The sequence below is a fragment of the Chenopodium album genome, chromosome 24 (assembly GCF_948465745.1).
Source record: "Chenopodium album chromosome 24, dcCheAlbu1.1, whole genome shotgun sequence".
Classification (NCBI taxonomy): Eukaryota; Viridiplantae; Streptophyta; class Magnoliopsida; order Caryophyllales; family Amaranthaceae; genus Chenopodium; species Chenopodium album.
In genome coordinates, this window is record NC_137857.1 from 6,443,653 (window position 1) to 6,455,988 (window position 12,336).

General features: G+C 33.0%; 2 protein-coding genes across 2 annotated transcripts; both read left to right on the top strand.

The window, feature by feature from the left end:
- Window positions 1-2,478: 2,478 nt before the first annotated feature.
- Window positions 2,479-6,991, top strand: LOC145611445 (nuclear pore complex protein NUP43-like). Its single transcript, XM_081666775.1, has 5 exons — window positions 2,479-3,191; window positions 4,928-4,997; window positions 5,877-6,111; window positions 6,561-6,634; window positions 6,733-6,991. Exons 1-5 carry the CDS (start codon window positions 2,539-2,541, stop codon window positions 6,784-6,786), a joined length of 1,086 nt encoding a protein of 361 aa, XP_081522901.1. The 5' UTR covers window positions 2,479-2,538; the 3' UTR covers window positions 6,787-6,991.
- A 1,456-nt stretch (window positions 6,992-8,447) lies between these two features.
- Window positions 8,448-10,925, top strand: LOC145611446 (large ribosomal subunit protein bL35c). Its single transcript, XM_081666776.1, has 3 exons — window positions 8,448-8,823; window positions 9,041-9,157; window positions 10,655-10,925. Exons 1-3 carry the CDS (start codon window positions 8,545-8,547, stop codon window positions 10,727-10,729), a joined length of 471 nt encoding a protein of 156 aa, XP_081522902.1. The 5' UTR covers window positions 8,448-8,544; the 3' UTR covers window positions 10,730-10,925.
- Window positions 10,926-12,336: the final 1,411 nt, after the last annotated feature.

The window sequence follows — 12,336 nt, forward strand, 5'->3', positions numbered from 1 at the left end:
AATTTTGAATTTCAAGAAACGGATACCAGACCATTCAAGCTAGGACTAGACTGGAAAAACCGGTCCAAAACCCAAACCGGACAAAATTTAATTAATATTATGAACAACCAGGAAAAAGAATAAAGGATAAATTCAAAAAACTAAAAATTTTCTAACTTTTTCAAGGACAATCTTAATCATTTATAAAGATTTTATGCATAATTTAAAGCAAAAAAACCGATCCGGTCCAAGACCATTTTTTTATGGTTTATTTTGGACCGAATCGATTATAGGTTAATTTGAGGACATGGACACATGGTGTGTTAGTGAGACAATACATTTTTAAACGTTAACTCGCGCTTCTTTAATATTTGTGCAAGTAGCTGCACTGATCCACAGTTCGTCAGTGAGGAAACAAAGTATATACTTCCTCCGTTTTCTTTTGGATGCAACACACCCTTTAGCGCGGTAATTAAGAAAGGTGGGGTTTATATGATATAATAAACTTTAAAATAGGTGAGTGGTTGTTAGGAGTGTAATTTAATGGGCCATGTGCTTTAAAATAAGGGATATTGTATAGTTTCCCTAAAGTAATTTTCCTTTTATAGTGTGTTGCAAGTATTATGACATTTCCTTTTTAGCGAAGTGTTGCAAGTAAAAGAAAACGGAGGAAGTATGTAACTACTACTCAACATTTAATATCTTTTGTAATCACTAAAAAAAAAATGTGATTACAGGATTATTACATGTCATATTTTGAAAATTCTAACATGAGTTCTCTTTAATGAAAATTCTCAAAAACTTATCTTTGAAAAGTTCCATTGTTAAGAATTTAGACAAATACATACGACACGCCAAATCAACTAGACATAACTAAAACATTTGCGTTAATTATTATGCAAAAGTTTTTGTTGATAATGACAAATTATACAAAGAAGAAAAATGTTTATGTTTAAATTACCACCTCATTTGCTAGATAGTTTAATAAATATAGTTTAAATCAAGTCTATATTTTCTTCACAAAACACAAACTTATGATGAAGAATAGATATCAACATATAGTTTTCAAAAAAAAATAGATATCAACATATATACTTATTAGTTTTCACTTGAACTTAGCTTCCTTTGATATACTTTCAAGAAGGCACTGTTGAGAGAGCCTAACCCACCTCAAATTTGACCCGATGCGACTCATTTATCATATTGTGATACTCTGTTTTCACACTATTTGAGAATTTTTATTTTTTATTTTTTACACAATCCAAAATATAACCAAAACTAACCAATTGACCCAAATTTGTTTCAAAAAAAAAAAAAAAAAACCAATTGACCCAAATTAACAAGTCTAAATTTAGGTAGGTTGAATGATTAAACAATAAGGATTTCCCAAGTTAAACTATAATGATAGTCTTACCTTTTCGGCTTTACCCCATCAAAGTTGAGTTTATAACTAATCAAGAGCCTTATATAAACAATCAAATCCACCTAGAATCATCAAACTTATATTTGTTTCAAAAATAAAATTATAAACCACTTAAACGAAAGTGTCCATTATACATTCGGGTGTATCTAAAATTAAAAAACACTCAGATTTATAATTAAATTGTAATATTAGGCTATTATATCATCCAATCGTAAAATGCATTCCTATTATTCCGTAATTCAATTCGAAAATTTTGATCTTATACTCAAAATCATAAATCTTGATTTAAAACATGAACAAACTCAAGATAGTCAAGAACAACTAGACACTAAAAAGTGTTGGTGTATATTGCTTCAAATTATTAGGGATGTTGTGGTTTCCTATCTTTTAGTTAGTTAGTTATCACTAGTTGCTTAATATTAGGAGTCAATAATAGTAGTTATTATTTTAGTCAATGTTAATGGTCATAGTGTAGTAGTACGTGGAGTTTGTTTCTCCACTTTGAGAATCATGTTAGTTAGTGGGGCTAAATAGTACTCCCTCCGTCCCTAAATTACATTCCTCCTTTCTATTTTTGGTATTCCAAAATTACATTCCTCCTTTCTATTTTTGGTATGTTTTTTTTAGTAAATCAACTCTCTTTTTCTGTTTTATATTTAATGCTTTCTCACTCATCCTTACCTAATCTCACTCATAATACTTGTGCCAAATTACAATGAATATGATTAGTTAAAATTTTTCAATTAGGAACATGTGATTGGTCCTTTTTTTTTGCAAAGGATTGATGACATGTCATGAATAATAACTACTCTATCTTTGTACTTCCCATTGCACTATCTAATTATTGTATTTGTCTTATTCTTCCCTCCTTAATTCCCGTGTAAATTTCCAAAGAGAATGTAATTTAGGAACGGAGGGAGTAGGGATTAGTTGGGGTTAAGGTTAGCTTATATAAGTCGTAGAATGCTTTGTACTTTGTCAAGTTAATTATGCAGTATTATTATTATGAGTGGTTTCATATGTTTTCATTATTGTTTTCTCCTTCTCTAATTTACACAAATAGCACTAACAAAAAGAGTAAAAACCATCACCCCTAAATTAACCAACACTTTGCTAAAACCTCAAAAACCCTAACAATGGCGGTTCTCCAATCCCAAACCCAGCAACACCAAAACCTTCAAATTCATCGTCTTCCTCAATCCAAATTCATCGATGCAGTACGATGGTTACCCCCATTTTCCGCCTTTGACAAATTTGTCGTATTCTCTTTGTTCGACCCCAATTCTTCATCTTCAACAATTGAACTTCACTCTCTCGATTTCCCCAATTCCGAAAACCCTAAACCCATTCTCTCTCCTCTCTCTTCTTCCTCCCCTTCTCTCTCTAGAACTTCCTCTCTGAAAACCTCACAATCCCTAATTGCATTCTCCACATTCTCAGGTTCCCTCGATTTTCTCACTCCTAATTACTCCTCTTCTGGGGAGGTAACCCTTGATTCATCGCTTTCTTTGCAGGATGATGGGTTTCATGTTGGACCCATTTCGTGTATTGATGTTTTGGAGAGAGAATGTGTGAGTGTTGGGGAAGATGGGAGGGTGAATATGGTGGGTTTCGGGGGTGGGAAGGCGAGTTATCGCCGGGTTTTCGATAGCGATGGGCTGGTTTCGTATACCGCGGTGAAATGGGCGTCTCCCATGGAGTTTGCTACTGGTGGGTTGGGGTGTAGTCTTCAATGGTGGGATCAGAGGAGGAAGCCTGGTGAACCTGCATTGCAGTTTAAGGGTAAATGGTAAGAGAATTCAATGCTATTCAATTCTAATTTTTGGATTATACTTTTAAAGTTGTTTTTAGCTTGATTGTTGTTTGTAGTTTAGTGTTGATCATTATTGGGATTTTGGTTGTTTGAAGTGCTCTCGCTATCCATGTAGTTACTAAATTATAATTAGTTGTTTCGTCTTCAGAAATTCTATGACTTTCGATTGGAATGGTGATACTTTTTTCGGACATTCTATGATAGTGTATGTTACTAATGCTATAAGCAGGAGGAAGTATTATGGATTGTTTCGTTTGGAGTGTTGGACCCTTTTTATGTAATTCATAAGTTAGCTAGGAATTTGGATGTGGTTTCTCATCAGATTTTAGTGTAAAAGGGTTGTACTATGTACTTGCAATGGAGCAATGATCAAGAATAAGACTTGAAGTATTTTTTGGATTTTGATGATAAATTTGGACTGATTTTGATGATAAATTTGTACTATGTACTTGCAATGGAGCAATGATCAAGAATAAGACTTGAAGTATTTTTTGGATTTTGATGATAAATTTGGACTATGTACTTGCAATGGAGCAATGATCAAGAATAAGACTTGAAGTATTTTTTGGATTTTGATGATAAATTTGGACTGATTGTCTATCACTGGTGAGGCTTCTACAGTTCAAATGATCTAAAAAGGAAGAAAATATGCAATGTAGTTGGAATTAGAATGTTCTCGTGAAGGGCAAGTTACTCAATATTTATGGATAAGATTCGTTATTAGCTTTTTAATGGTAAAGTGGTGTGTTCAATGTCTTGTATGGACTTATCCTTGGATTGTGGGGGAAAAAAAAATAGCCGCTATTGTTAAATACACATGGAGGGTTCCTATCCTTCCTGGCTTATCTAGTTTAAAAAAATTTCCTTATCTGAATCAGGAGAAAATTTTGGATTGACTTCGTATTTCTTAGAGTACAAGCTGAAGTGACTGAATCATCATATAGTGAGTAGGCCTGGAGATCCTGTTAGCAAATACTTTCTCTTGATATACATGATTATACTTTTGGTTATGATGGGTGATTTTTAACTCTAAAGAAGTGTATATGTTGAAGTGTTTATTATGTTCATATTTTGGAAGCAAGGCTCAGTTGGGTGTGCTGAAAAGTTATCTAAGTGATAGTAAAATAAATTAAAATAAGGTGAAAAGAACAAAAAGAAGCTTGTTACTGCCATGGACTGCTGGATTAGTGACTGGTAACCTTCATATTCTGATGAAGTACGAAGTGACACAGAATGTATGTGATGATTATGGCGTGGATTGTATATGCGCATTGATTTCACATTTTGGTTTAAAATATAGAAGTGGCATGCTACTAGTAGAAATACAATGGGTGTCACTTTTATCTAGGAAAAAAAAACTTTTTTAATTTTTATTTACTTGGCAGTTGGCACACACTTTAAGACTAAACGGACAAGTTAATTGAAAATTTTTTAGCAACGATAAGACAAAAGTGTTTTTGCACTTAAAAATACAAAGGTACGAGTCTATAGAACAGATCCTGTCTAGACAAAAGTTTTAAGTTGTTATGGTTTAAATTTTATAGCCTAGTATGTCTGTTTACCTTTTCAAATCACTTCTTCAAATAGCGTGCCAAATGACGTATTACAAATAATAATAAAAAAAAAAAGAAAAAGAAAAAAGAGAAGTGTATAAATCCTTATGAGCTAAAATTACGAGTGTTCGAAAAATTTACTAACACATAATATTGTAGGTCTCAGAAAACTGCTTCCGGAGTTGTGCATTCCATCGATATTCATCCATCAAGGAAGCACACCTGTATGGTAAGATGAACTTTTAATCTGTTGCTGGTGTAGTAGAGTTTTCTTGTTATCTTCCCCTGTGTATACTATAGCCTATTATATATGTCATATAATGACATACTATTAAGCTGGAACCTTTATTTATGACTTTGATTGGTGTGGTTTCTTTTTTTGGTCAGAGGGGAGGAGTGCCACAATTTATGCTTCTTTGCCTCTCTTCTGTAGTCTAAAATTTTCTTTGAATCTTGTTCTATACTTCTATATGATCTTGATCTAGAAGGCACTCAATAGCTAGTAACAAAACAATTTTGAAGCTTTGATTTCTTATAAATGCTGAAAGTTATAGCATGCTTTTAGTTTATTGAGTTTTTGTTACGATAGAACTTTGTAATTAGGTTATAGTACATTCCTGCAATTGGAGATGGATACTGTTGAATATTCTGGTTAACAGCTTATGAGGTTCACTATGATGGCTTGTGACTAGGGGTCTAGGGGGAGGCATTGATGGGAAGGTGAGAAGATGGGAAGGTGAGAAGATGGGAACTGTGAGAAGTAGAGAGATTTTATTTTGGTTTTTAATTTTTTTGGTAAGAAATTTCAAGAAAAAGTAGTCAGGTTAATACTTGTATAAATTAAATAAGGAAACAGCGAAGGCCATAATTTGCTGCCTTTTTGAGCCTTAAGATTAGACCTCCATTGACACTATGCACTGAATTCTTGGAGTTAAAAAATTTGTGACAAATTATTAAGATTGTGGAAAAAAGTTCTTACTCTTTTGCTTTACCGTATTAACCTGAATAAAACCACTTATTGATTTTTATTTGTTCATATGCATATAGTAATTCAAGCATACCTTTATTGTTCTGCCTTTTTTGGTTTCTTATCACGTAATGTTTGAAGGCAGGAGGCTCCTCTGGTACTGTTTTTGCTTGGGATTTGAGGTGGCCACAACAGCCAATTATTCTCTCTGGAGTTGGGATTGGCGAGAGACCGTCCCAGTCAATTTCAGAAAGTGAAGTGTGGGAGGTACAGTTTGACTGTCACTTGCAGTCTTCAAATACTGCCAGTGTGTCCTCATCAATGTTGCCTGTAATGATGTGCTCTGAAGAGGGGATACTTGCTGTCCTTGAGCCAGGTATAAAATTAATCTCCTGATATTTGGTCATTGATGTGGTATTCTGGCCTATTACTTCATTCCTTCCAGTCTCAAATTCCAGACTTCATCTTCAATCAGCTTAAAATTCTTTTACAAGTTCTAAAAACTTTGTAAGTAGAAGTCAGACGTCCAGTTTGATGCTAAGGGATATATGATAAATAAAACTTCTTACAGGCCACATTTCCATTTTGTGCAGTCCAAAAAAAAAAAACAAGCCACTATAAATTCATCAATTAAGATTTTAAAGAAGGATTGCTTTAGCATGGTGTTGTTAAAATGTCATAGTGAAGGTATTAATTTAAACCACTTTATGAAATTTCCAATTAAACGTGATCTTTTATTTAGGGATGTAATTCAGCTTAATTTTAAGTTGATAATTCTCTTGAACTTAAACCAAGGTCTGATTTTCTGCTCCGCATGTTTAATAGGTGCAGAACCAATTGAACTGTTGGAAGAACCCTGTGCCATCAACAGCTTTGACATTGACAAACAAAATTACTCTGTAAGTGGGAGCATAATATGCGGTTGAAAGTGATAACGCATTGAATTATATATTGAACTAAAATTTCTCACTGTAACCATCTTTTTATTGTCCTGCAGGATATCATATGCAGTTTGGAATGGGAATCTGTTGCCATAATTTCAAGATCATAATGTATGGTAGAGTTTTGTAGAGCACTTGATCACAGTTGAATTTTGCTACAATTATATGTAACTCAAGTACCAGCATGTTCCTTAGTATGTAAGGTTGTATTCTATTGATCCTCGCTTGATCTGTTCGATTTGTCTGTATAGATTTTGACTAGCTGTATTCAATGAGCTCTCCTGGAGTGCCTGTTATCTTGATTCTTCTGCATAACTCAGCTATTGTGAAAGTTGGGAGGCATGTATGAAGTAGCTTGACCGATCTCTTTCCCAAGCTCTTTAGAGTTTAATAGTATTGGGGTTTGAGAAGATCTTGACCTTAGAATAAGTCTTATGTCTCATATCCAAATAGCCTAAGGAAATGGCAATGAAAACTAACAACGCATTGTCAAATAATCCACTTGTAAATAAATTGATATACAATGTAGAAAATTTAAGTAATATGTACCATGGATAATTGGATATGGTAGTCTAACCAACAGAGGAGTGTATACCTATTAACCTAATCAAGTAAACATTAATATGTAAATCAAAGTTTATAAAATGGCATTAGACTTGTGTCCAAAAAAATAAATGTCATTAGACAATCATCTCTAACAAGAAGAAATTTAGGCACACAATTGAAGTAAACATAATGTGTAAATCGAAGTTTATAGAATGGCATTAGACAATCATCTCTAACAAGAAGAAATTTAGGCACACTGAAATAAGATTATGTATATTATTCAAAAAATAAAAAAAAGAAAAGATTATGTATATGTAGCTTTAATCCTTTAAGGGGCTAGTTATAACAATTAAATACATTTTTGGAAATTTTTAATCGTATTTCACTATTTATATACTTGTATTTTCTTTTAAAAGTCATTGATTGTTAAGTACTCCTTCCATCCCTTAAAGATTGTCCCATATATTTTTTGAAGCGTCCCTTTGATTTGGCCCTTAACATTTATGGTATGTTTTACCACTTGCTCTCTCTCTCTCTATATATCTTTCTCCCTAGATCTCTACTCATGTGCATAATTTTACCAAACCACCTACACAACTTTGTCCAAATCCAAATAAAGCACTCGTAAAAGCTTATATATGATACAATCTTTAAGGGATGAAGAGAGTAGTCACTTTATTGTATAATTATATGTAATTTAGTTTTAAGACTTTCAACTATCAACATGTAGTAACTAGTAAGTTCCCACACCCGCCTATATCATTATGTCTTGCATTCACAAAATAAACTTGGATCTTGCATTCACTAACAAATTTTTAACACTCTATTTTTCATTTTTGATGAGATGAGTCAAAAAAAATCCGTGTTGTATAGATGCTAAGTTGTGTAGTATGGTTATTCTGTTGTGAATTTATCATTACAAAGTTTAGTTCAATTCACTTTAACTTCGTTCAATTCATTTTTATTTAATTCAGTTTAATTCAACTACATTCAATCTAATTGTTTCGTTCAATTCAACTCACAGCTCAACTTCGTGTTATTTTTAATACAATTCAGCTACAATTTATATAATTGTTTCGTTTAATTCAGCACAACTCAAATTCATGAATATTATTTTCAAAGGCCTAACTTGAAATTTTTTATTTCGATTTTAATTTTCTAATATATGACGTGGACACACAAATAACACGTAAGCATCATCATATCATCACATATCATCAATCTATCCTGTAACCACAACCTCAACCTCCATTACTCTCTTCAACCTCAAACTCTCTCACTTTCTCTCTCCTCTCGAAACCACTGTGACTGGCACAACGATAATGGCAATGGCTTCCGCAACAACAACAACAATTCTCTCACTCAAAACCCCATCTCTCTCTTCTTCCCCAACTCGAAGCTCTGTTGCTCAAGGCATTTCTCTTACGCATTTCAACAAACACTTTAAGAGCACTCTCAATCTCTCTTCTTCCCACAGCATTTCATCTTCTAAGCTTCAACCCATTATCCTCCAGAATAAGAGAATCTCCACCGTTGATTCTTCTGTGTCTACTTCTTTCACTGTTTTCGCTGCTAAAGGGTACAAGATGAAGACCCACAAGGTAAATTCTTTATCATTTTTTAATATTTTTTCTGGGTTTGGTTAGTTGGGTGATTTGGGGTAGTGGGGTTCTTTTTAATTCATTAATTGTGTGTTTTATTTGGTTAATTTTGAATTATTTTTCTGGAATTTGGGGAATTGGGTGATTTGGGGTGGTTGATTTCTTGTTTCATTGATTAAATTTAGGTTTATTTTTGGTATTTTTTGAATAATTGTAGGCCTCAGCGAAGAGATTTAGGGTGACTGGAAAAGGGAAGATTGTGAGGAGGAGAGCTGGGAAACAGCATCTTCTTGCTAAGAAGAACACTAAGAGGAAGAACCGTCTCTCCAAATTGGTATTCATCTCTCTCTTAATATTTTGTTAAAATACATTACATTAAGGGTATCTGAAATTTTAGTAATTTAGATGAAATTGGTTCTCTGGTACTACTGAAATTGTGGTTGGTATATTGTTGTGGAACTTGAATTATGGCTAATTTGAACATAATCTGACCTCTATACTGGAAGCGTGTCCATTTTACACTCGGGTGTGCTTAGTGCTCTAGGTTCTCGCAAGTTTAATAAACTATGCTAATTGGATGTGTAGTGAATTTTGCATCATTGTTGTGCAAAAGCTCTATGCAACTAGGGTGCATCGAAAGCAGTCAGTTAAGCATAAGGGCAAGAAATGATGGCCGTTTTTCATTATTTGTGACTCTTTTGTAGTTTTGTATGCTTGCTGCTTAGAAGCTGAGTGAAGAGAGATAGGCTGAGTGAAGAAAGATAAGAGTGATATATAATGACTTTCTGTGTATAATTGGTGCTCCGTTTTCAAGCTTTACATGGGATAACAGAGAGCTAATTATCTTGGTGGCCTTTTCAAGTTGATATACCCTTTATTTTTTATGAACGAAGTATATTTTTTCTTTGGAGGGAAAATTTAGCTTGAAGGTTAAGTGTGTGCATAAGTTAAAGCTTGATAAAAAGTTAAGGACCTTTAGTATTTGAGACTTGCTTCCTAGGAGGCAGGGAAATGGTAATGAAACATTGCACTAACACCAAGGAGTCTTACAAATGAAATCATGTCTTTATAACCATGGAGTTTGGTATAGAATGACTGAAGAAAGATGACATATTTTTTTCTTGTGACGCCTTATAATGGACATTTATATGCTTCATGTAAGGTCTTTGATCGCAAGATTATATTATTCATTACCATTACAATTATTTGTACCTCAAACCATATACTACTAGGTTGAATGAAAGAATGGATAATATCAACTTGGGTAGGGATAAAAAGTATCAACTGATTTCTGTAATTCTATACCTGAGTCCTGAGGAATGATCACTTTGGTGGCTCTTTGAAAATGTCTTACTTTGATATCTGCCCTCTACATTAATCATCGTTTTTTTATTGTTTCCAAGGTTGCATCTCTCTTGACAAAAATTTACTGTAACTGTTGTGAACTTCGGATATCTTTCCATATACAATTTCCATGCAGAGTTGTTGAAACTATTAAAACAAATTTCAACCTTTATTTATATAAAGTGGATTTTTCCAATTGAATAATACAGTCTCTCGCAAATTTATTGTGAGTCGTTATAAGATATCCCTCGAAAAAAAATTAGAATTCACCCAGGAGTTATTGTGAGTCTGTCTTGTACAACATATATTCATGGAATGTTGATATTGGTTTTCTCTACCGAGTTGCTGAAACTAGTAATATTTCCCAACACTTGCCCTTTTATTTTTTCAATTCATACACCATAGTTAAATTGTTTAGTTGCATGCTGATTTTGCTTTCTCTTTTTGCTTAAATCTGACTCGTTCTTTTCGCTGAATTAATGCTCAGGTTCAAGTTGATCGGAGTGATTATGACAATGTGATCGGCGCTTTGCCATACCTGAAGGTAAACCGGAAAGTATAGTGGAAGCAACATTTCCATCCCCTGATGAAAGACCAGCAATTTTCTTTCCCTCTTTTGTAATATTCCAATCTATTTAGCAGCAAGCTTTTGTTCTAGCTAGTCAATTACATTCAAGTGTTTTTGTTTTCCTGTTCTTCTTCGGCATATTCTTGTAAGTTATAACTAAATGATTATTCCAGGAGCAAGTTTGTGGCTAGTACAAGATGAAAATGTTTAAGCTTATATCAAAATGAGTTAAAGAACATGAACAGCTCCCCCATATCAGAGAATACATCGTTTTTACTCTCTCAAACCTCTCCTTTTTCTGTGATGTGTTGAAAATCCCTCTTCATATCTAAACTACCTAAATTGCCAGTGTGCCATCCTAAAAGATAACAGACCTTGGTCCTCCCTATGCGACTGTTCTTTGAGAAATATGTTTATTTTTAAATTTTCTCCTTAAATAGGCAGTATAAGATCAAATATCGATTATCTTTTTATTAATTTTGTCTCTAAATAACAGTCCGATATTATTATGGTGTAGAGATAGACAAAATTATAGTCATAATTGACTCTAAATAATTGCCCTGTATTATTATGGTGTAGAGATAGACTGAATAATCGACAAACAATTTAAATTAGACTTGATCTAAGATTTTGTTACGACTCCCAAAATTTAACCTACTGATCTAGTTGTGAACATATAGTGTCTCGTGCATATATGGTAGATCATGCATGTACTGTCATGTCATTGTTAATATTAGCCCACTTGAATTCCATCTTTAGATGTAATTAATCATTCAAATCATCAAATATAACATATAAACTTATTTTGACAATGATCTAGATGAGTAGCAATTCTAGCAAACATGCAAAAAATAACTTTATGGTATTTGAAAAAAGGCAACTTAACATTTCTCACACAAAACTTTTTTCTTAAAGACATCTCTTATAAACAATAATATTTTGCCACATGTTTCACATTTGACATGACATGACATACAATTTGTGTGCTCCTTATCAATATACAAATAAGAAAAATAATGTAAACAAGGATTCAACAATAACTTCATTTGATTAACCCTAGTTCAAATTTAGCTCAACTCCAAATTAATTGAAGCACACCTTAGTTCTTTTGTTTAATTGTTCCAATCTATTTGCAATAACTCATCATATTTTTCAATGCATAGTTTGAATGTCCTATGATTAAAATGTAGTCAAATTCGACAAATATGGCAACTAATACAAAAATGCTTATTTTTTTAGCCATTATTTGATGAGTTTATATTAAGCTAATACTTCTCCTTTTCAATTTTCCATATTAATTAAGGGCCTTTTTTGATTGACTGAATTGAGTTGAACTGAACTTATTGGAGCTGAACTGAACTGAATATTTTACGAGAGAGGGAAATTAAGATAAGAACTGAACTGAACTAATTGGAGCTGAACTGAACTGAATATTTTACGAGAGAGGGAAATTAAGATAAGAACTGAACTGAACTAATTGGAGCTGAACTGAAATGAAAATAAGCTGAAGAAAACAGGCCTTAAAAGGGCCAAGTATATATTAGCTTACTCTATTGATCATTTCTCTCGGATTAATGGGGATGAGCAAGATTTTATTTCTT